The sequence below is a fragment of the Pteronotus mesoamericanus genome, unplaced genomic scaffold (assembly GCF_021234165.1).
Source record: "Pteronotus mesoamericanus isolate MK-2021 breed Mesoamerican mustached bat unplaced genomic scaffold, CSHL_Meso_final contig_347, whole genome shotgun sequence".
Taxonomy (NCBI): domain Eukaryota; kingdom Metazoa; phylum Chordata; class Mammalia; order Chiroptera; family Mormoopidae; genus Pteronotus; species Pteronotus mesoamericanus.
The window spans coordinates 694,647-717,804 of record NW_026555137.1 but is presented as its reverse complement, the minus strand read 5'-3'; the positions used below and the strand labels follow the sequence as shown (position 1 = coordinate 717,804).

Sequence of the window (23,158 nt, the reverse complement as noted above, 5' to 3'; positions counted from 1 at the left end):
TTTTTGTTCCGACACACTGGGCCTGGGCCACGCGGTCCGCTTCTCTGGGAAGGTTCTGGAAGGCCGTGGATGAACGAGGGTCGCTCCGCGGTGGCCTGAGCCGGGAAGGGAGAGCGCTCCCCAGGAGGATGGGCGTGGGGTGTCTGAGCAGGGCCGGGTCTGGGTCGAGCCGCGCCAGGGCCGGCGAAGGCCGGGGCGGGGCCGCGGCGGGGGCGACGTGCGTGAGGCTGCGGGCCCAGGGGCCTCGGGCGTGCGTGGCCCTCTGAGGCCGCCCCGGCCGGCCGGCCGCAGGCGGGGGTTGGCCTGAGCGCCCCTGTGTCCCTCCCCCGCGCTTGGCCTTCTTGCTTCGGGGCCGGCGGATGCCTGAGGGGAGACAGGGAAGGAGCCCCGGGCACCAGGTGGCCCTTCCAGCCACAGTGCCCGCCCGAGGACCTGGCAGGGGTTCACGGGGCGGGGGCTGCAGACCCCCCGAAGGTGAGAAAGTGGGGGGAAGTTTCCAGAAAGACAAAGGACTGAAAAGAGTGTGGAAGCCCTGCCCGCTAAGCCCCTGGGGGCCGTTTTCCCCAAACATGCGGCCGGGGACCGGCCGGGACCCTCAGGAGGGCAAGGACCTCAAGCTGCACACAGACCCCCTCTTCTGGGGGCACAGCAGGGCTGCCGTGCCAGGCGTCTCCTTCAAGACCGCCAGCCCCCGGCTCCTGCCTCCCGCCCCACCCCTCAGGCGTTCGGAGTCCTTGGTGAAGGTCAAGGTTATGGCCGGTGCAGCCGGCCTGCGGCTGCACTGACCTGGCCAGCGGTGGGGTGCGCACCTCGCAGCCCAGCCTCGCCGGTGGGCTTGCGGTCGGACCCGGAGGCCAGCGCGCTTGAACGCCGAGCCTGAGACTAGGGTCGCTCCTGACTGCAGCCCGGAGCCCCCGGCCTCGCCTGCCCCGGCCCGGCAAGCCTACCCTGGGCGGCTCAGGGAGGACGCAGGGCTTGTGGGGTGACCCCTCCTCCACCCGCCCGGCTGGAAAATCCATCCAGGAAGAACGCTGGAGGAGGAAAGTAATAATAGAGTGTGAGCAAGATGCAGCTGACAGCTCCGCCCGGAGACCGGTCATCTGGCCAGCTGCCTGGGGGTCTCCTCAGGCTCCAGTTTCCCGTCTGCAAGGAGCCCCCACGCCCGAGGCTCTGCTGACTCCTGCCCCGCCCCCACCCGCCAGCCCTGGGCCCCATCTGGAATCTAAGCTATTGCCAGGGAAGCCAGGCCCCTGGTAATCTGGGCCAGGAGGAAGCAATGAAGGAGACACAGGGAATGAGGACAGGCATTGGGGCGCGTCCCCACGGGTCTGGGCACTGGACCCGGGCACTTAGAGCCCCGGCTCCCATGCGTGACGGGGGGCCTCTGAGAGCCAGGAGCACGCGCCGGGGGCGGAGCTGGGGGCCGCGGGCAGAGGGGCTGCGTGCTCCCCGCCCCCAGCCCAGCGTCCTGGGAGGTATTTATAACTAACCGAGGCCTCCAGCCGCCTGCGATTTGCGGGATGGCTTTAAACCATTGATTTTCATTAGCACTAAATCGTTTCTCTTGGCTAATTGACAAGGAACCGCGGAGGCGGCAGCAGACTGTTCCCGAGCATCCAATCAGGGGGAGGCGGCGTGTGTTGACACAGCCCAGGTCTTGAGCTGCGGGCCCCTCCCGGAGCTCGGAGCTCCGATTCTGCTTCCCCTTCCGGCCAGAGGCTGGAACAGCCCCTCTCCCCTGCCCCGCCCCCGGAGGGAGCCCCAGGGGTTCAGCGGACTCTCAGCCGGAACGACTTCCAGCCTGGGGGGGTGGGGAGGTCCTGAGAGAAGAGATGGAGGGGCTGCTCTCACGCTCGCTGAGGTTGCCGGTGGCCTGCCTGTCAGCCTGGACCCAGCCAGAGCGGGCACGGGGCGGGCCCGGCCCCCGGGAGGCAGAGCGAGGGACGGGGCGGTGCAGCATTTGGGCTTGACAGGTGGCATCTTGGCTCTGGCTCGATGACTGACCGTCCCTGCCAGGAAACTGACCTACTTGCCATTCCCTGCCGTGGGCGCGTCCAGTCCTGGCTTTGCTCTGCCAGGACGCACCGCCGTCCGGCCAGAGACAGGCTTTGCCGTTTTGATGCTGAAGGAGCCCCCTGGGGTGTTGGCAGAGCCCTGGGCTCTGGGGGGTGAGGACAGAGATGAGCCCCGCTGTTCACTGGCCCGGGGTCCTGACCCCCATTCTGAGCCAGGAGCCAGCCAGGCGGGCGCGGCGGCGGGGTGGGGGTGAGGAGGGCCCCCTGCCCACGCCCACCCCGAGGGCCGGCCGGTTGCTCCTCCTGCCCTCCCCTGCCAGGGACCAAGCCCAGCTGAACGGCCCCCCGCCGGCTGCTGGGGCCCAGATCCGGGGTGCCAGGCCAAGAGCTTGGGGCGGGGGACGGCCCCCAGTCCCCCCTCCTGTGCGCCCCCACCTCAGACCTCCCTTCGTCTGTCCTGCGAGGTGGGCAGAGACTAGAGGCTGGACGCGAAGGAAACCGTTCTCAGCCCTGGGGGTCTCCCCACAATGCCCTGACTTGGGGTCTTTTTGGAGGGGAAGCTGAGCAGACAACGGCCAGGGCGCAGCTGGATTCGCACTGTGCGGGGGGGCGGGGTGGGTAGCCGGGGGTGGGAAGGGGTGAGCAGGGGCGTGGCTGAGGCTCCTGGACCCTTGTTCTTGACCCCACGCGCCCCTGCTGGAGGCCAGACTCACTCGACCTTCATGGCAAATGGCCAGGTGAGGGCTCCCCCCAGTGTCAAAGCTGCTGATCAAGGCCTGGGGACCGGGAATGAGGTGCCCCCATATACTCAGCCCCACGGGCTCCTGGGACCCAGCCGCCCGGAGCCCCACCCACAGACCTTTCTTTTCTGTTTTATTTCTTTTTCTTTCTTCAGATTAAAAACAAAAACAAAAAAGCACATGCCACGTCTGGTGCAGTGGTGACCTGGTTCTGACCTTCGGGAGTGGGCCCAGGCCTGACGCAGGCGCAGCCGCCCTGGAAGCCCGGCCGGGGGAGCTGTCCCGTCAGCACCACGCACCCCGCCCACCGCGGCGCCCGGGCGGCCGCAGCCTGGCCGGTCTGCCGGCCCTGGGAGGTGCCCGCCTTCTCTCCCTCTTCCCGCCGGCCCGGGGCTGAGGGAGCTGGTGCTTCGGCTCTTGCCACTGTCTGAGCTGGAATGAAGCGTTTCTGGGCCAGGGCTGCCTCCTGGCTCTGGCTTTGCAGCGCCCTGAGCCAGTCGTGGGGCTGGAGCCAGGATGTTCTCGCTGAGAGGCTGGGCGCCGGGCGGCGGCGGGGGGGGGGGCGGGGGGGGCGCAGGGGAGGCTGGGTTCGGGCTGCAGGGTGAGCAGCAGGGCAGGCTAGTCTCAGGCTCGGCCGGAGCCAGGCTGTCTGGGTCCACCCTTGGCTCCGCGGCCACGAGCCGTGTGGCCGGGACCGATTCCTCGGCCTCTCTGTGCTCGGAGTCTGTGCCCGTGAAACGGGACCCGCAGGAGGGCACCAGCTCACGCGTCGCCGGCAAATAAAGGAAAAGCACTGAGCACCTGCCTGCCTGCGTCAGCACCTGCGGCTGCAACCAAAGCAGCGCTGGGAAGGGGAGGGAGCAGGCGACTCCCCGGAGGGCGGGGCCGCGCCCCGGATGGGCCGGGACTGCGCCACCTCGCCGGCCGCCGGCCTCCCTGCACGCCAGCTTCGCGCCAGGCTGCCCCGCGCGGTGTCTGGACGTGGCTGCTTCCTTTCACTTGGCTCTGCTACTGCTTTTGTTGTTGTTGGTTTTGTTTTCCTCACCCGAGGACATTGTCTGTGGCTTTCGAGAGGGAGGGAGGCAGGGAGGGAGGGAGAGGAACGCTGATGTGAGAGAGAAGCATCGATCGGTTGCCTCCCACCCACGCCCGCACCCGGACCGGGGATCAAACCCGCAGCCCCGGCCTGTGCTCTGACCAGGAAGTGAACCCACAGCCCTCCAACCAACTGGGCCACACTGGCCAGGACTCTGCCACTTGCTGAGCACCTATGACGTGCCAGCCACCGTGTCAAGGGCTCGCCTTTGCACTCTCCTTTGGTCTTTACAAGATTCCACGACCGCTCATTGCACATGAGGACGTTGGGCCCTGGAAGGTTCAGGGACCGGCCTAAAGCCCCGTGGCAGGAAGTCGCAGAGCAGGGACGCGCCCCCTGCTCTTCTGGAACCAGGGGCTCCGCCCTTCCCGCCCTCCCGCAGTGGGGGCAGGGCGTTTCCAGGCCCAGCATGGACTGACCGGGGTGCCAGGGGTTTCCGATTTCCGATCCCCCCTCGCGCGGGAGGCTCTGGGGGAACCAGGTGGCTCAGCTCCAAGCCGCGCCCCCGGGAGGGATGGACCGGTGAAAAGGAAGGTGCCCTGTCCTTGTTGCTGCAAGGACAGCACGTGTGGAGTCCTCACTACGCGCCACTCCAGCTGCGCGTCCTGAGGCTGGGCACACGCTGGGTGGGGCGGCCCAGGGTACGCACCCTCGGCTGGCCCTGGGCAGCTCCCGCGGCCTCTGCCCCTTGTTCCCCGACCCAGGAAGCAGGGACGCTACTTGCTGCCTTGCAAGATCGTTGCGAGGATGAGAGACAATGTTTCAATGAAGAAACATCCTTACCCGGTCCAGGGCAGGGCTGGGCCCGGGCCCCCTTCTGAGACCTGGGCAGAGCCACGAGCACCCGTGGGCGCCCTTCCTGCTGACCTATCCCAGCGTGGGGAGCGCTCTGCTCCTCCAGGCTCCCGTCCTGGGGAGGGCTAGCCCAGCTCGGTGACAAAGGGGCTGGGGCTCCCGTGCCCCGGCATGGGGCTGCGCTAAAAGCCTCTCCCCGTCTGGCTTTTGAAAAAAATGGTGGCGAGTGACAGCCACTGCGTCAGCCAGTGAGTGAGGGAGAAGCAGCTGCCGGGCCTCCGCGCCGTCTGGCTGGAAACCCAGCCCGTCCAGGACGCAGGGACAGGGATCTGAGCCGGGGGAGCGGGGGGCACTTGGAGGACCATGGCGGTGAGTGGGCTCCTGGGGACCCCAGGCAGTAAGCGGGGTGGGGGCGCGGCTCGCAGGAGCGAGAGCCTTGGGCTCCCAGGCGGAAGTCGCCCCAGAGCGCTGGTCTGGGCATCTGAGAGGCCCTGTCCCCACGCTGGGACTTGGCGGGCGCAGGGACTGCAGGGAGAAGCCGAAGCGGCCCCGGTGGCCGTGTGCCACGCCTCGGGACGCCAATGTGGCAGACTTGGGGCTGCAGTGGGCCGGTGGCCTCAGCCCCTCCCCCTGGGCGGTCAGCTGGTCAGCTCAGAGGACAGCGCGCAGCCCAGCTCTGCGCTGAAGGCGGAGGTCGGCCACGCAGGCCCACCCTCAGGCCTCGGGCCCCACCCGGCACGGTCGGAGGTGCAGGCAGCTGACCCTGGCGTGGGGGCACGGCCGATAGAAGGAGACAGTGAGGGAGACCTCATCTCGCGTCCCTCTGCTGGAGGGGGGGGCGCGGGCTTCGGTCCATCCGACAATGCCATCGAGGGTCAAAGCCCCAATGAGAGGACAGGGGAGCTTTTCTGTTTCTTGGGGAGGTTATGTCGCCTGTCAGCAGCGAGGTCCTGTGAGCCTCAACTCTCACGCGATCTCGGCTGTTGGCGGTCAGTCCGTCCAGGCTCAGGGAGCGCCCTGGCTTCTTACAGCTGACCACCGAGTCAGGGTCAGGGAAGGTCAGCAGCAGCCAGGAACTGCCCTGTGTGCGGCTCACAGCTGTCCCCGTGGTCTGAAAGGGAATGTGGCCGTGGTCCCGGGGGGCTCTTCTTGGTTCAGAGGCCCGCCCCGCGCCGGCCACCTTCCGGGGCTGCATGGGAACATTCGCCCAAATCGCTTCCCTTGGGCGCCGCCCTGCTGGTGGGCCCTGCTCTCACGGCCGTGAGGGGCGGGGGCGGGGACAGCCTGCGACAGGCCCACTTTGGAGATTCCCAATTTCTAAAAAGGTGGTAAATTGGATAACACAATGGGAATCTCTTCCGTTTTAATGAGACCTTTTATATTTATGTTTTGACCAACTTTATTTATTACTTACAGCGAATTTCTTGGCTAAGTCTCCTCCCCTTCCTTCGAGGGATGTTTGCTTTTGAGTGTTGATTTGGTAGCGCGCCCTCTGTTTACGGGTATTAAATTCTTATCGCTCTCAGAGGTTGCGAGGATTTTGGTCGTTCGCTAATGGCTTGCGCCTTTTGAAAGGGCTCTCTGTCCATGCAAAGATGTTGCTGTTTGCTCTCAGATGTGTCAGACACGCTCCCCTCGTGACGTGGCACTTCTAAGGCCTCTCCCAGGACGGAATTATGGAAACCTTCACGCGTGTGTTCAGCAAGTTCTTTTGTGGCTGCATTTTCTGCATTGAACTCTTTTGTCTGGAATTGATTGCTGGTGTCTTTGTGAACTGCTTCAAACTCCCTTTGCAGTGGAAGTGGTTAACATCGAGTCATTCATTCATTAACGTGGCAGGATGGGGAACCGAGGCTGCAGGGCAGAGGCGGGATCATTCATGGACCCGGGCCTGGAAGGGGGGCAGGGGGCGGGTGGGGGATCTGCCCGGATCCAAAGGTGAGACAGTCTCCGAGACCAGGGGAGTAGGTGGCAGAGGTCAGCTTGCCAGGCCGGTAGGTGGGTCAGGAGGGCTGTGAGCCAGGCGACTGAGGGGCGGGGACCGTGGGGGGAGCCAAGAGAGGTGGCCCATGAGGAGGACCAGGGACCCGCCGGTGGCAGGAGCCCAGTGGGGGGGCGGGAGGACGGGGAATTGCGATCGCTGCTGCACCTCTGGGCCCCGTGAGATGCACTGGGGGACAGCCCGGCGCCAGGTGATGTGGCAGGGAGACGGGACATGCGGAGCAGAGGCCGCGACACCGGCAGCGGGCTGACCGGGGACAGTCTCGCCGCAGGAGGCCCGAGAGGGCGGGGCCGGGCAGGGAGTGCGCTGTTGGCCCCACGCGCCTGCTGGAGGCCACCGCGCTCTCTCGCCTGCGCCCGTGTGCGGCCCTCACGGCACCTGCCGGGCAGGTGCAGAGGTGCCCCTGGGTCAGGCAGGGCTCCCGGAGCCCTGACCTGCGGCCTGGCGCTGCGGCCTCCTGCCCCCACGTCCCAGGGACAGCGGCTGGAGGCCGCACCTGACAGTCCCCTCTCTCCTCTCCCCAGGACGCTAGTCTTCCCCGCCGGCCCTGCTGACCCGAGCAAGATGGCCAACGTGAGCTCCGCCAGCCGCCCGCACTACGGCTCCTCCATCCCAGTGCCCCGAGCCGCCTCCCAGACCCGGACCCACACCCCAGGCGCCTCGCCCCAGCTGCGGCCGCGCCAGGCCGGCCTGGCCCTGAGCCCACAGCGAGCGGCCTCCCCGCAGCCGGGCAAGGCCGCGGGTCCACCCGGGGGCTCCTCCCCGAAGGCCTCCCAGGGCAGAGGCTCCCCGAAGCCCACTGGGGCGGCCAGAGAGTCGGCCGAGGGCACCGACAGCCTCCCTGGTTCCCCGTGGGGCAGCCCCCGGATGCCCCCCAGAGCAGCCCTGTCCGGCCGGGCAGGGCCCAGAGGAGCCGGACAGACACAGGGCTCGAAGGGAAGGAAGAAGATGGCCCGGGAAGGGATTCCCGTCCGCCAGGCCCGGGGCAGGAGCCCAGCCCGGACGAGTTCCCGTGGAGAGCCCCAAACGCCGGGGGCTGCGGAAGGCCCAAAGCCTCCCACCTGCCCAGGAAAAGACCAGAGCGACAGAAACCACAAGAGTTCCGGGGCCCCCAGGTCTTCGGAGCCCGAGGCCGGGGCAGCTCCGGGGGCCCCGTCCCCAGCCTGCAGCCCCGAGCAGCGCCGCCGCCCCACGCCGGCCCTGGGGGCCATCAGCTTCTCCTCCGTCCATCAGCAGGGTCAGCCCGTCACGGCCACCGTGGCGCCCTTCCAGTACCGGTGAGTGGGCAGCGGGGCTGGGGGCCCCGCGGGCCCCGCATGGGGAGGGGGTGGGCCGGGCGGCCCGCGGGGCGGGGTCTGAGTGCCGTCTTGGGGCTGGAGACATAAAATGGGAACCGCCCCAAGCTCTGGTCTCTCTCCACTCGGGGGGCACCAGGGCAAACCGAGGCACGTGAGGAGGGTGCCCCTAAAAATGTCCCTTTCTCGTCTCTGGGAAGGGGTGAGACCTGGACCGGGGTCTTGGGGAGGCTCAGCAGCTCCTTGGGTGGGTCGGGGGGTGGGTCGGCCCTGCCCAGCTGCCTTGGGACCACATGCGCGAGAAGAACTGTTGTCCTGGGCGCCCGCCTCCCGGGCGCTGCGAGCGGAATGTTACCTGCTCCTCCTCGGGGGCCATCATGCTTGTGCCTGTCCGTGCGTCTGTCCGTAGCGCGCGCGCGCTCTTTCTCCACTTCGCACGCGGCCTTGGGCACGTCTGCTTTTGCGCCGGGCACACCACGGAGGGCGCGTCATGCCTCTGCAATGACCGTGTGGGGCGGCCAGCCCTGCAGGCGCTGGTGGCCGGGCCGCTGTTCCGAGCGCCGCGGCCAAGCAGCTGGCCTGTCCAGCTTCCTTCAGACGCGGCGCGTGGCGAGCATAGCAACCCAGACGCGTCAGTCCGCTGCGCTGCTCCAATAAAAACATAACTCTGTGCTAACAGGACCGCATTCAGGAAACTGAGTTTTAATTACTAAGTATTACACAGCCTAGAAACATTCACATGCAAATTATACACCTTCCGGCCTCGGCTCACTCCCTGCGTTTCTCCCCTGGGCTAATGGCGGGGCCGGGGGTGGGGGGGCAGGGTACGGCCCATGGCGGGTCGGTGTAGGAAGGCTTTCCCTTCACGCCCTGGGCCCGGGCCTGCCCAGCGTCCGGGGATGGGCGTGGGGCCGCGGGGAGTGGTAGCCCACAGTCACGACCAGCCCACGGTGTGGCCGGGTCTCTGGAAAGGCTAAGGCACTCGCATACCATTCATGGGTGCCGGGGGCCCGGGACAGGGATGCCAGCGCGCCACTGCACTCCGCACGCGTTCAGGCCTCGTTCAGAGGGTCCGGCCATGGACGGCAGCCGTTCGCCCCTCTCTGAAGTGCAGTGCAGGGAGATGAAGTTGGTTTACGTTGCACGGCATCGTGGGGCTCACGCGTGAGCGGGGACAGGCTGGCAGCTCACACTTTCCCACCAGCGAGGTTTAGGAATGACTGGCCTGTGTCCTCGAGCAGCGGACGGTCCTCCCCAGGGGTCCCCGGCCCCCGAAGCCTCGCTTCCGGGAGCACGGCCCGCGACAGTCCCTTTGCCCGAGAAGCCGCTCCCTTCTGTCCCGGGTGATCCTCGCCGCGGACACAGCGTCGCAGGGGAGTGGGAATGCGGGGCAGACACGGCAGGGCCGTCCTCCAGGCTGCAAGGTGCCGGCCTGGCCGCTGCACATCCTTCTGCCCGGTGGCGTCTGGCATTGTGAATCCAGTTTGGGAGAGAGTGTCTCGGCATTAAATTGTTTCCGATTCTCCATCCTCTCCCCTGCAGGTCGGCTGCCGCAGGAGAATCTGGCATTTTCCAAAGGGCAGAACTTTCTCCTCTGAACATTTCAGCACAGCCTGCCCAGAACCATGGGCAAGGGTGTTGGGGTCTTCACCACCCACCCCCAGACCCGGCCCCTTTCAGGCCCCGATTTGGGTCACAGGTTGGGTCCCGGTCCAGGCCGAGGGAGGTTAGGACCAGGGATGCCCCAAGGCGCAGCGGGCAGGTGGGCAGGCGCCCAGCTCACCTGCGAGACCTGACGCTGGAGCCAGGTGGCTCGGCCAAGGGCCCGTTTCAGAGCCAGGGACAGGCCATCTGCGCCCTGGAAGCCACAGACGCGCTGCTTTCGTGGAACCTGCTCCTACCCCGGAGCCTCGGCCCCCACAAAGCCCCAGCCCGGTCGCCCCGAGCTGCTTGTCTGGGTTGCGACCCTGTAAGCCCCTGCCCCCTCCGGCCCCCCCGCCCTCACACCCGCGCCCCGTCAAGGGTCTGGGGAGAGACGCTGCCCTGCCTCTCCCCTGGCCCAGCCCCGCCCCGCGCTCCAGGGTCCCCTCGGTCCCCTGCGTGTGGTCCCGTGGGCTCTTTAGCCCCGTCGCCCCCTCTGTTCCCCTGGGAAGAGCCTCAGCAGCGTCGCCGTGCCGTCGGCCGTTCCCGCCTGCCAGGGCTTGGCGTCCGCTCCACCCCTCGGGGGCTGCCCGGGCTCCCTGCACCGGCGGGAGGGCAGGGCTGCCGGCTTCCCCCACTGCTTCGCCTGGGCCTGCGTCCGGCACCGGCGATACCGCCCGCGCAGGCTGGGAGTGAGGGCGGCGCGGGGTCAGGCCGGGGGTGGGGCGGTGCTGGGCCCACCGAGCTTGGCAGGTGACCGCCGCCCCGCTCCGCGTCGTCCGGGGTCTGGAGGCCCCGGCCCTTGGGCAGGACCCCCCTCGCCCCGCATTGTCACAGCGGCAGCAGACGACTCCCGTTGCTCATGCTGGTGGGGGCCCACCTGCTCTGGGTCAGCCTGTGCCTGCTCTTCACGCACGGGCTGCCGTCCAGGGAAACGTGCGGGCCTGACCTCGCGCTTTCTCTCGCCCCTGGAACGTCCGGGCACCTGCCCGCCCGTGGGTCCTCCCGGCTGCACGTGCCCCGGCCCGCAGATCAGCTCGAGACCGGCAGACGGGCCTGGGCCTCCGGGCTCACGGCCTCCACCCCGTAATGAGGTGCAGAGATGGAAAGCGATTGCGCCCTGTCACCCGGCCCGTTGACGGTGGCGCTGAGCCAGCCGCCCGGCCGTCCAGGTGTTAAAGTGGAAACTGGAGAGAGAGCCTTGCCTGTGGCAGGGCCCCCAGGACCGGATCCGCTTCCCCTCCTGCCTGCACAGGCCTCCCCTCCCCCTCGGCCCAGCTGCCAAAGGCCCATTTAGCTGGAGACAGCGGGAGGCGGGCGGGCGGCTCCCAGAGCCCAGGGTAATTGTCTGTAATGAGCGCTCGCCCAGCCTTTGTTCCTGGGAGCGGCCGGGGCCAGAGCTGGGCCTGCACTTGGAGCTGGGGCCCAGTGACCGCCCTGCCCTGCCTGCTGTGGCCACGGGTGGCCGGAGGCATGAGGGGCCCAAGCTGACCCTGCCTCTGCCCCCTGCCTCCCTCGCCCCCTGGAGGGGGGCGAGCCTGGGGCCTGTGCCCCCTGCCCCGGCTGTCACACGGAGTCAGTGACCTCAGCTCGGACAGCACTTCCCTGTGTGAATGCACGGCTGTCGTCCATGCACGCCCGAGGCCCCTGTGCCCCGTGTTTGGGGGGTCTGTGCTCTCAGGGGCTCCCCCATCCTCAGCCCCATTCTGCCCAGAGACACGCTGCCCCCCAGTGCACACGTGGCCACGTGCCTGTCCGGGGGGCCCAGGGCGGCGGTGCACGTCCCAGCAGGAGAGACCCAGGTTCAGGGGTCCTCCCAGCCCCATGGAGAGGCTCCAAGGCCATGAGTGACCACGGTTCTCCGTCCCACAGGTTGCAGACGGACCTCGAACCCGGGCCCCTGCCCCAGGGCGGCTGGGCCTTGGATGGCTACTGCACGCCCCCCAGCAGGGCTGAGGACGGCTTCTCCGGCGTGGGTAAGTGGTCGGGGAGAAGGACCCCCTCCTGGGGCGGGCGGCCCCGTGCGCCTGGACGCTCAAGGCCAGCACTTCGCTGCGGGGCGCCAGCCGCGAACACCCTCTGAGCCCTTGCGGGGCCCGACTCAGCCTGGGGCTGGGCCTCCGGTGCAGCAGCCCTTCTGGGCCAGGCCGGGAGGGTGGCCAGCGGGGGCCACGCCGTGCCAGGCTGCGGGGGCCGCCGAGGCGGTGACGGGAGACCTTGCCGGCAGCACGGAGCCGGCGGCAGGCAGGGCCCAGGCCCGCCGCGCAGGCCCCTGCTCCCTGCTGCCACGGCTTCCTGCCCCGGGGCCGCCTTCGACGGGCTTCGCAGGGCCGGCCACCTCCCGGGGCATCCTGAGTGGCAGCCCATCCCCGGGAGCAGGCTGTGCTGTTAACTGGGCCTCAGGAGCCAGAGTGTGAGGCTTGCCGGAAGTGGCGATGTCCAGGGAGGGCAGAGACGCGGTCCCAGGCCAGGCCGCCCGCGGCTCAGGAGGCGTCTCGAGTGAGGGACCCAGCAAATCGCAGGTCCTAAGTGGCTCGGGCTCTTTTTTAAAAAAATTTTAAAGATTTTATATATTTATTTTTAGAGAGGGGGAAGGGAGGGAGGGAGAAGGAGATGGAAGGAAACATTGATCGGTGGCTCCGACGGTGGGGGTGGGGCGCCGAACCTGCAGCCCTGGCTGGGAACCGAACCGGCGGCGACCGCTGGCTTTGCAGAACAACACCCACCCCACTGAGCCGCAGCAGCCAGGGCTGAGCCGGTCAGGCTCCTGGGAGCTCGAAGCAGGTTCAGGGGTTGTCGACCTCCCTGCAGCCTCAGAGAGTTGCCCGCGGGACCGTTGGGACCCACTCCAGGGTGGCGGGACACTCCCCGCTGCGGGGAGAAGCTCTCTCCTCTGGTTTTGCAGAAAGAGGGACACTTGTCCCGGGAGAGGCGTGAGCTTGCTTGTGGCAGACCCTCAGTCGCCGCCCCTCCAGCTCAGTGCCCCGCTCCAGCAGGCCCCGCGGGGCAGGGGACACGGCCCGCCCCGACGTCCCTGGGCCCGGCGGGGGGGTCATCCCGGCCTCCTTGTCCTCGGCCAGCTGTCCCTCTCGGCCGGGGAACTGGGTCCTTTCGAGCCGTCTGCAGGCCTGGGCTCCAGCAGCGACTGAGAGCCGCTGTAACCCCCAGAGCAGAGCGGCCCCTCACTCCGCCCCAGCAGGCCTTGTGGGGGGGGGGCGGGGTAGAGACCCGGCGCTGAAACAGCAGCAAACCCCCGCCCCCCACAGAAGGAGACACCCTGCAGGAGTGGGGCGTGGCAGGGGACAGAAGGAAACCCAGCTTCGCTGGCAGCGGGAAGCCATCCGAATTAGAGTGTGGTAACTGGGAAACTATGTCTCTATTTTTACATCGGAGCTCTGTGAGCATAATGGCTTCCTTCTGTGTGCCACATGGCTAGAGCCAGGGGTCGCCACCGGCCGCTCCGATGTGCCGGGCAGGGGAGCTAGGAGCCCCCCGGGCTTGTCAGGGGGAAGACACCTCACCAGCTCCGTCTGGAAGCATCTGTGACCCCGCGGGGCAGGGGGCAGGGCCCTGGGAGGTGGGCTTCCTCGAGGCTCCTGAGAACGGCGGGGGAGGGTGTGCGCAGAGAGCCGGCCGGTCGTCGCGGTGACCCATCGCGGCTGTGGCTCTCTGACCGCTGGGATGGGGGGGATTTGGGTCCTGCCCGTGCTTGGTGGGGGAGCCCATCCTGTCTGCTGGGCCACAAGGGAACAGCCGAGAGGACAGAGGAGACAGGACGGCTCCCATGTGTGCCCTGCGCCCCCCACCCTCCGCCTTCACTCGGGGCGTGGCTTGCGCATTCCTCTATGCGTTCGTGCGTTCAGCAAACCGTCGGGAGTGTTGGCTGGCCTCCCGGAGGGCGGGCGGCACCACGCCGTGCCCGGGCCGCCGCCAGGTCTTCGTTTGGGGAGCCCAGCGGAGCCCGGCAGCACATCTGTGCCCACACGTGTGCGGCTGCGTGCGGGGAGGCTCCGAAAGGCCGCCGGGGACAGGCCCTTAATTGCTTCCACGCCGCGGCACGTTTGAAGGAGCGCTAAGGGGACAGGAATGAGGGGACTTGCCTCATCGGAACGCGTGTCGCGGGGACGGCGGAGCCTCCCGGTACACGTGCCCTCACAGAGGCCCCACGTGCAGCGTGGCGGGGCACGGAGCCTGTCCTCACGCCGGACCCGCTCCCTGCTGCGTCCCCGTCCCGCGGGGAGCGGGCTCTGCCATCAGCCGCAGCGAAGCGCTTCGTGTCTCGCGGACTTGGGAGTGGGCACGGGCTCGCCTCCGAGGAAACGTGTGGCCCCAGTGTGCCCTGGGCCGGGCGGAGCATGCTCCGGGGGCTGTCGCTTCCGCCGGGGAGCTTCCTCTGGCTCCTGGGGGCCCGGGCCGTGCCCACGCCCAGCGCTCTTCAGGGATCTTCAGGCCACGTCCGAGCGCCCCGGGCCGCGGGTGACGTGGCATCAAAGGACACGGGAAGCCACAGCTCGGACGAAGTCTGTGCGGCACGCTGCAGGGACCGCTCAGTCCGCTCGCAGGTGACCACTGCCTCCCGCGTGACCGCGTGGTGAGGGCGACTGCCGTTTACTGACTCCCTACTATGCGCAGGGCGCGTTGAGCAGCGCGCCCCGCCACGTTCTCCTCGCGCGCCTTGCACAGCGCTTGGCAGGGCTCTGTGGTCCTCAGACGGGCGAGGGGACGGCTCAGAGTGGTCACGTAAGCTAGTTTGTCTGGGGACACACGGCCGGGCGCTGCGCCCGGACTGGAGTCCAGACTTGTCAGAAGGTCACGCTCGTCTGGTGTCACCCCCACCTGCTGCCGGCACTCACCACGCCTCCCGGTTCAGTGTTCAAGCTCCGCCTGCTCTGCCAAGTGGGGGGAACCGGCCGGTGAGCACAGCCCGCCGACACCTCTCGCCGCCCAGCTGGCCCCAGACGCCACCGCTGCTCTGGGTCCCGGGGCAGCGGCATTTCGTGCTGAGCTCACGCGGCTGCGCCCCCTGCCCTCGGGGGGCTTCCGGGCAGGGCTGAGCCCCCGTCCCAGCCGTCCACGCAGAGAGGGCGCGCAGACGATGGGCGGGAGAGCATGGGCCGCCCCCGGTGCCGCTGGCGCTGGCCGTCTTCCCCGGGCTCACCCGGGCCAGGGCCCCGTGGGGCAGGGGCTTGCGCAGGCGTCTGGGGACCTGCTTGGTGAACCGTCACCGCCGGGGACCAGGTGGGCTTCTGGGAGCTGGGACAGAGGCGAGAAGAACCCAAAGGCAGCAGCTGCCCGTCATGGCGGCTTCCCTGACCCCGCCCGGGCACAGCACCTCGGACCCTCCACACCGTGGGTGTCGGACGCCCCCCGACCCCCGACCGTGGCTCTGCGTCGCACCTGTGCCAGGTGCCCTGTGCCTCCGGGTGACAGCAGCACCGCCACCCGGAGGCCCTGTGGGCATTCCGCACGCCCTGCAGGTGCGTGGAGGGCGCCTGGGGCCTGGTGGCCGAGGCTGCTGCCTGTTGTGCGGGAAGCGCTGTGATGGACACGCCCACGTCGCAGGGAACCGTTAGGGGACACGCCCACGCAGCTGGGCCCCGGAGGGCGGCACCGAGCCCGGCAGGCCTGGCCTTGCTGGAGGGAGCCGGGGGGCCGGGAGGGGCCGTGGGGTGACCAGAGGGGAGAAGCCTGTCCTCAACGGCTGTCCTGAGGACACCCAGGCGTCCGTCCCGCCTCTTGGGCAAAGGGCGGCCGGTCTTCTCCGAATCCGAGAGGCAAAGGCGCGGGGCAGGCGCGGAGCCCACCGGGGCTTCGTCTGCGGGGGGCCGTCCCCAAGCCAGTGCTCCCGAGGCTTCCCTCCCTGCCACCGAGTGGGCAGAGGCTGGACCCCGGCCCCCCACCTTCGTGATGAGGATGACGGTTCCCCACTGAGAGGCTCCTGCTGGGCTGACGCAGAAGGAGCCCTGGGCACCCGCCTGGAGGAGAGAGAGGTGACAGAGACGCCTAACCCGGAAGACTGAGTGCTGAGAATAGCTGCCCCCGGTCCTACGGGCAGCGATGACATCCTGTCGTGGGGACGGGAAGTTCTCACTCCGGTGCTGAAACGCCCACCCAGCGCACTGCCACGTTCCTAACGTCTGCACAGCCGTTTTTATACGCCGCATAATTGCCAGCGATTATTCTATTAAAACGCACGGAGTTAACACGGATCCATGGCACAGCTCTGTGAGGTTCAACGCCTCGTTGATAAACCTGCGAAACCTCAGGAAGCACGGAGGTGCCAACAGGGACAGCGAGGACGGCCGTGCCGGGCCCACGACGTCTCCCCGACACAAAACCCGCGTTTGGTGGTTGGCTTCACGCGCTCGCGGGATCCGGGCTGAGGGCACAGGGCGGCCGCCACGGGCTGGGCAGGCAACCTCAGGGCGGGCCCTGTGGTTTTCTGCGTCGGGTGTTTGGGCTCCCTTGGCCGGCTCCGGCCGAAGGCAGAACGCTGCCGCGTGAGGTTGTCTTTGAGGTCCCACTTGGCGTTGGGGTCAGTGACCCCAGAGTGAGCAGCTCTGCGTGGATGTGCACAGGTCAGGTTTGCGTCGCGTTTGTGCCCGTATTGGAGGACATGCTCCCAGGCAGCTTCCGCGTCTCCCTGCGACACACGGGCCCAGCCGCGCACACTCCCCCCAACCCGTCCTGCCGAAAGGGCCCCCTCGCGGGCCCGTTGCCACCGTGACACCTGCTCCGGGCTGGTCCTGTCTAAGGAAGGCGCATCTGGGCGGGGCGGAGGGGACCGAATCAGAGACCCGCGACCCACGGGAGATTGGGGGCCCTGGCTTTCGCAGAAGGGAGGCCCCAGCACGGACCATCCTGGGCCTCCTCAGAAGAAGGAAAGGGAGGAGAACCCAGAACCGCTGCCGAGGGAGACCCCCATGCCGGCCTGGGGGCCGAGGCAAGAGCCGCAGCCCGGCCCCACGTAGGACCTCCCAGCCCAGGACCCTGGGTCGTCGCCACGGCGCCCACTCCGCTGGGTGCAGCCTGAACCCTCGGGTGGAGCTGTCGCTCAGCTACTCAGCCCAGGGCACCGGCCCTGAAGGCAGGGGCGGCCTCAGAGAGCCCGGCCGTCCTGCAGCGGACGGTGTCCTCAGGCTCCAGGCCTGCTGCCTCACGTGACCGCAGGTGCCTTGTTTTCCATCTCTGGGTCTGGTCTCCGCCCCCCAATTTCGCACCTTGCACCCCGGGCGGGCTGCTGGGTAGAGGCTGGGATGGGGGGCTGCGGGTGGGCTGGGGCTGCCTCAGCACCCAGGAATGTGGGCCGGCGGTCAGCATGTCTGAGCACGCCTGCCCCCCGGACGCTGTCCCCGAGGGAGCCGGGTCAGGGAGCAGACGGAGGCCCGCGGCTCTGGCCCAACCCCGCCTCGGTTCCCCGAGCCCCGTCCCCACCAGCCAGACAGACGGCCGGTCTCTGCCGAGCCCCCACGCCCGAGCTTGTGGCCCAGAAGGAAAGTCCCCAACCCTGGGACAGAGCCAGGCCCTGCAGAGGCCTCAGTGACCAACGCCCGGCAAAGAGAAGGTGGCCACCAGCGGGTCAATCAGGGAGGGCTCCCCGGAGGAGGTGTGAGCGGCTGCTGCCTCCGTGTCGGACACTGTGTCCCCAGCCCCTGTTCTCCCCCAGCGGGCGGAGGGTGGGGCTCAAGTTCCAGCGGGGCCTGCCCCCTGTGCCGGGCTCCCCAAGGACACCCTGCCCACTCCCACCCCGTCCCCCAGAGGTGGGGGTTCTCTGCCTGCACCTCGGAGCAGAGCGCAGACAGGGGAGGGGAGGATCTCGGCTGGGACGTGCGCCGAGGGCGCCCCCTGAAGTCCTGGGGCAGAGAGGGGCCTGTGCCGGCCGCCCGGGGCCCGGCTGCCCGCCACGTGCCAGTGGCGCCGACTCTGACCACGGCTTCCGAAAGGTCGCAGCTGTTGACGTCCCAGACGCACAGGCTCGGAGTCACGTAGCGTGCGCTTCACCTGCTGTCCCTCACCAGACGTCCCGAGGGCTCCCTGTGCCCCGAGGGCTGCAGTGGGTTCGGAGGAAGCTTCGCCCGGCATCTGTGGACCGACCCACGGCGGAAACACAGCCTAGCGAAGACAGGCCGCCGGCCACGGGCGCTGGGCGGTGTCCGAGGGGCCGCCGCGTGGCGCAGGGTCAGCGGAGGCGCACGGAGGGCTGGGCACCGAGCCCCCGGACGCGCCCTCCAAAGCCAGTCGCCCGCTCTGGGCGAAGCCGGCTCCCGCCTCCTGCTGCCTGGCCAGGCCCCTGGGGTCCTCCCGAGTCCCCGTCTCCCCTGAGCCGCCGCGGCTCCTCAGCCGGGGCTGCACATGCGGCCAGAGTCTGACCAGTCTTCCGGCCAGCAGAGCCCCTCCCGACTCCAAGGCTCCCGTAGCCCCCCCCTCCACTGCCCTCAAGGTCAGCCCTCCAAGGTCAACGGGGTGGGCGGGGCAGCCCTGCCCTGCCCTCCTTCACTCGGTCTCTTCCTCTCTCCCCGCCCACCGCAAGCCTCACCCAATCCAGTGGCTGCGCCCCCAGGCCCCCGCCCCCCGGACAGCCTGGGCCCCTCCGAGAGTCGCAGGGAGAGGAAGTGAAACTTCCCGGCGCACCTTTCCTGGGCTCCGCACCTGCACCATCACTCACTCCTCAGACTGTCGAAGCTGTCGCTCAAAGGATGGGGTCGAGTCACATGGCTCATCCCCCGGGCCCGCCGGCCCCCCCCCCGCCCCCCGTCACAGGGTGGGGGAGGGACTGAGCAGGTGCAGGGAAGCCGGGGATTGGGGACCTGCGTGATTCTAAAGCAGCCTCTTCCCCCGCCCCCGGCCCCGTGGAAACTGGGCAGGACCGGGTCCCCTTCTGCAGGCACCCAGCACCCCCGCCCCGCCCTGCCCCGCTCCCCCTCGCTCCGCAGACCTGGCAGCACCTCCCTGCGGCCCATCTGCCCTACGAGTGGGCAGGGCTTTGGGGATGGGGTGACAGGGGTGGCCCCTGTCGTTTTGGGACTCGGGGAGACAAGCGGCACACATTGGCTTTACGGGCAGGTGCTGAGAGCGGCTGTCGCCACGGCAGCAGAGCCTCCCGCGGCCGCAGGGCATCGTGGGAAACTCAGGGGAAGCGGAAGGAACAGGACAGAGCCCCAGTCGGCGAGGCCGCAGGAGGGAGCGTCTGCCGGCCCCAGCCTGCCGAGAGGGCTGGTTAAAGGGACCGGCATGTGGCCGTAGCAAGACCCTTTAGAGAGTGACCAGGGAAGGGGGCCTGCGGGCAGAGGGGGGACGGCACTCGAGGGGACCCCCGCTGAATGGACCCGTCGGAGGAGCCTGGAGGTCTCTTCTGTCTCATCAACTGACAGGCGATTCTTTCAGAAGCAGGTGTGGGGTTTAGAGGGCGTGGCGGCGGCTCGTGCCCCCGCCCCGTTGAGGCAGGATTTCAGGAGCTGTTTTGGGAGGACGGGGAGGGCCGTGGGGTCTGGGGTGACACCCCTGGAGAGGAGGCACAGAGGAACAAGGGGGGATAAAGAGAGGGGGTGAGGGAGTCGGATAACCAGGGGGAGAGGAAGAGCGGGTCCCCAGGCCGCGGGCATTCAGGGGCGGGACGTCCGAGTCCCAAGGACGAACGCGATGCGCGCGAACCTGCCGCCGTGGCTGCTGGAGAGATGGGGTGCGAGCCCACGGGGGGCGCGGGGGGGAGAGCGCCGAGCCCCGCCCACAGCAGGACCGCGGAGGGGTTGGACCTTCCGGCCAGGGGCCACCGTCCCTTCCTCCCTGTCTGCGCGGGGGCGGTGAATGCACACGCAGGAGAAGACCCCGTAGATAGGCAACAAGCAGGAACCACCGTCGCGGGCCGATCAGAGCCCGTGTGTCCCCAGGGTCTTGGGTGGCTCTTTCCAGGAAAGGCGAGCCTGCCTCGTGATGGGTGGAGCGTGTGTCTCCGGCGAAGGAGAGGGTGGCGCTGGGTGCGGACGAGGCGCTCGGAGGTGACTGTGATCTCATTCCCAGGAAGGCCCTGGAGGCCCAGAGATTGGGCGCCGATGACGGGGCTCGAGTCCTTCCTTGGGCCGGGATCTCGGGTTTGGGCAGGACCGTGAGTGGCTCGTGTGCCCAGAGAGGAAACCTCAGGACTGGCTCCTCCTTGGGGCGCCCCCTGTGCCAGCTCAGGTCCTGGCACGCACCGCTTCAGTCCCTTTAACCAGTCCTGACGGCTTGTCATTTGCGGCCACGAGCCCTGGCTCCACCCGGAGCCTCCGAAGTGCTGGACACAGGCCCCGGGGCCACGCGGCACCGTGCCCTGGGCCCGAGGACCCCCGGCGAATGTTCGCTCAGCGGGCCTCTCCTCCGCGCCCTGCAGCCTGCGGCCGCCTGCCCTGCACCCCTGGCTTGCCCTTCCCTGGTGGGGCCTCGTCCTGGGCCCGCCCGACTTCCTCCACCCGTGCCCCCTCCTCGCCCTCTAAGCCCCCAGCTGGAGCTCCCTGCTCTGCCGGCCCCGCCTCCCTCTTGTCGCTCTCGCGCTTGGTACACACACACCTGCGTGTGTCTCACCTGGGTGAACGCGTGGCATGTGTGACGCGGCTTTTCCCCGGGGACGGGGCTGTTGCCTCCCCAGGTCCTCGTCTGTCCCGCACTCCCTGCCGCACACCGACGCCCCGAGGGTGGACTCTGCATCCCCGAGGCCCGGCCGGGGGTCCGCGCCTCTTACCAAACGCCGCTCTGCTGGGGAGCTCCGGCGCGGCAGGGAGCCGGCCTCCCCGCTGGGGCCCGTAACGGGGGTTCGCGGTCTCCCAGCCCAGCCCTGGGTGAGGGAAGGCGGAGGCACCGCCAAACACAGGGTCAGGAGGGGTCCGGGCCTCCCCGTCCGTGTAACCCCCCGCTGCAGTGCGTGCCCCATGCAAGGTGCGGGGGCACCGTTCGCATGTGGTGGCTCCGGGGCCAGTGGGGGAGACGGACGGACGGACGCACGTGGGTCCTCGCGTGAAGGCGAGCGCGAGGGGAAGGCATGAACTCAAGGTGCGGGCACACGGCCTCTCAGATTCTGGGCGAAGGGGAGAGAGGGCCAGAGGGCGCCACGTGGGGGAGGGCGGGCGGGCAGCCTGATGACCCGAGACTCGCCGAGGGCCCGGGGGCCTTACCGCCGGGGCTGCCCCCCTGGAGCCGGCCTCGCCTTCAGAGCCCCCCTCCAGCGTCTCAGCCCCTCTCGCTCAGGCAACCTGGCCGTGGCTCGGGGGACCGAGGGAGGATGGGCATCGTCCCCTCACGGAGGGGCAGCGCCACGCACACGGCTGCCTCTGCCCCGCGCAGTCTCCCCCACCGCGGGCCCGGGGGCAGCCCCCCTTGAGCTCGGGCAGGCAAGGAGCCCGTGCCGGCCTCACCCCGCTTCCCGGCGTCGGCCCCGCACCTCCCGCGTGCAAGTCCCCCACGGGCGCGGTGGGCGCGGTGGGCGCGGTGGGCATCACCGCCACTGGAGAAGTCAGAGCCCGGCGGCACGGTGGCTTTGACAAGGTCACGCAGTCAATGGGAACGGGCACCCCATCTCCTGATCCCAAGAACTAGCCTTTTCCCTCGATGCCCTGCACCCCTCCCCCGTCAGTCCTAGGCCCTGTCTGTCCAAGCCCCTGGGGGCGGGGGTGGGGGTGGGGGAGGGAGGAGCCAGCGCCTCAGAGGCTGAACCAGGGGCGACAGGGACTTCTCCTGGGTGGGCACCCACGAGCGAGCAACCTCGGTATTACCTCCCCACCCCCGCCCGGCGGCCGGCCCCAGGCCCCGGGCGCCCACTCTGGCTCCTGCCCCAGCTGCTGTCTCAGCCCCTTTTACCTGCGCCCTCACGTCTCCTCAGCGCATCCTGCCCACCCCCTCCAGGCTGCGGGGAGCCACCCGTCCCTTTGCGCCCAAAGCGAGCGAAACCCCCCCATGCGTCCGTCATCGCTGCCCCCCCCAGCCCCGGGTACCCCAACTCATCCGCCCCTGCTTCTCCGCTGCAAATACCACCCCCTCGGAGCCAGAAATAGACGCAGCCCTCGCCCCCACCCGCCCCTGCGCACACTCCTCCCCTCCCCGTTCGCGCCGCCTCCCTCCCTCCGCCCGCCCTCGAGCCGCTGCCGCTGCCGCAGCCCCGGCTCCAGCGGGCGGGCGGCGGGCGGGGAGCGCAGAGGGCGCCGCGCTGTGCGCCCCGGGACCCCGGGGCGGGGGCAGGCGGGGCCGGGCTTCGGGGCTCCCGTTCTTCCTTTGATTGATTTTTACATTTTAATTTGTATTTCCCCGCCCGCCCCTTTTCCTCCACCCCGCCCCTTCCCCTGTTTCCTCGCGCTCTCCTCTCCTCGGCTTCCTTCCTTGCGTGTCTTCTCCCGCGCCCCCCGCTCCGCTGCCTCCCTCCCTCCCTCCGCCCCCGCCCTCCCCCTTCCTCTCCCTTCCTCTCCCTTCTTCCTCGGTTTCTTCCGTCCTTTCTCTCCCCTCCCCTCCCCCGCCCCTCCTCCCTGCGCTCCCCGCCCCGTGCCCGCAGACGCGCGGATCGTCCATGCGCTCCTCGCGGGCAGAATGCTGGGCGGCAGCGTCCAGAGCGCGCAGCCTGAGGTGGAGCTGAGCGGCTGCGGCGACGGGGGCGCGGACGAGCCCCGGGCCGCGGGGAGGAAGGCGGCGGCGGACGGCAGAGGCATGCTACCCAAGCGCGCCAAGGCGCCCGGCGGCGGCAGCGGCGGCGGCGGCGGCATGGCCAAGGCCAGCGCGGCGGAGCTGAAGGTCTTCAAGTCCGGCAGCGTGGACGGCCGAGTGCCCGGCGGGCCGCCTGCCTCCAACCTGCGCAAGCAGAAGTCGCTCACCAACCTGTCGTTCCTCACGGACTCGGAGAAGAAGCTGCAACTCTATGAGCCCGAGTGGAGCGACGACATGGCCAAGGCGCCCAAGGGCTTGGGCAAGGCGGGGTCCAAGGGCCGCGAGGGCCCGCTGATGTCCAAGACGCTGTCCAAGTCGGAGCACTCGCTCTTCCAGGCCAAGGGCGGCCCCGCGGGCGGCGCCAAGACCCCCCTGGCTCCGCTGGCACCCAGCCTGGGAAAGCCCAGCCGGATCCCGCGCGGCCCCTACGCCGAGGTCAAGCCGCTCAGCAAGGCTCCGGAGGCGGCTGTCAGCGACGATGGCAAGTCGGATGACGAGCTGCTCTCCAGCAAGGCCAAGGCGCAGAAGGGCTCGGGGCCGGCGCCCCCCGCCAAGGGCCAGGAAGAGCGCGCCTTCCTCAAGGTGGACCCCGAGCTCGTGGTGACGGTGCTGGGGGACCTAGAGCAGCTGCTCTTCAGCCAGATGCTGGGTGAGTCCTGCCCCCGCCCCGCCCCCCTCCGATTGCCTCGCCAGCTGCAAGGGAAGGTGTGGGGGACGCGCCCCCCCCCCAGTCCCGGTCGGGCTCGCCAGATCTCAGGCCGGTTAGGAGAGGGCACTGCGCCCAGATGTTCAGGGCTGGCCCGCTTCCAGACCCCGTGACTGAAGTGCACCTTCTTAAAAATGTCACCAGGAGGAAGCCTCGCTCTGGCCTGCTTGAGCCGGGGCTGGACAATGGGGTGCAGGGCCGAAGGTTC

General features: G+C 69.1%; 1 protein-coding gene across 1 annotated transcript in view; it reads left to right on the top strand.

The window, feature by feature from the left end:
* NAV1 (neuron navigator 1) overlaps nt 1–23,158 on the top strand; it is a 132,738-nt gene that overhangs the window by 29,305 nt on the left and 80,275 nt on the right. The window contains exons 2-4 of the mRNA XM_054576510.1: nt 7,173–7,925; nt 11,457–11,560; nt 22,096–22,893. Coding sequence (XP_054432485.1) covers nt 7,213–7,925; nt 11,457–11,560; nt 22,096–22,893 — 1,615 coding nt within the window. The 5' untranslated portion in view covers nt 7,173–7,212. The remainder of the gene's footprint in view (nt 1–7,172; nt 7,926–11,456; nt 11,561–22,095; nt 22,894–23,158) is intronic.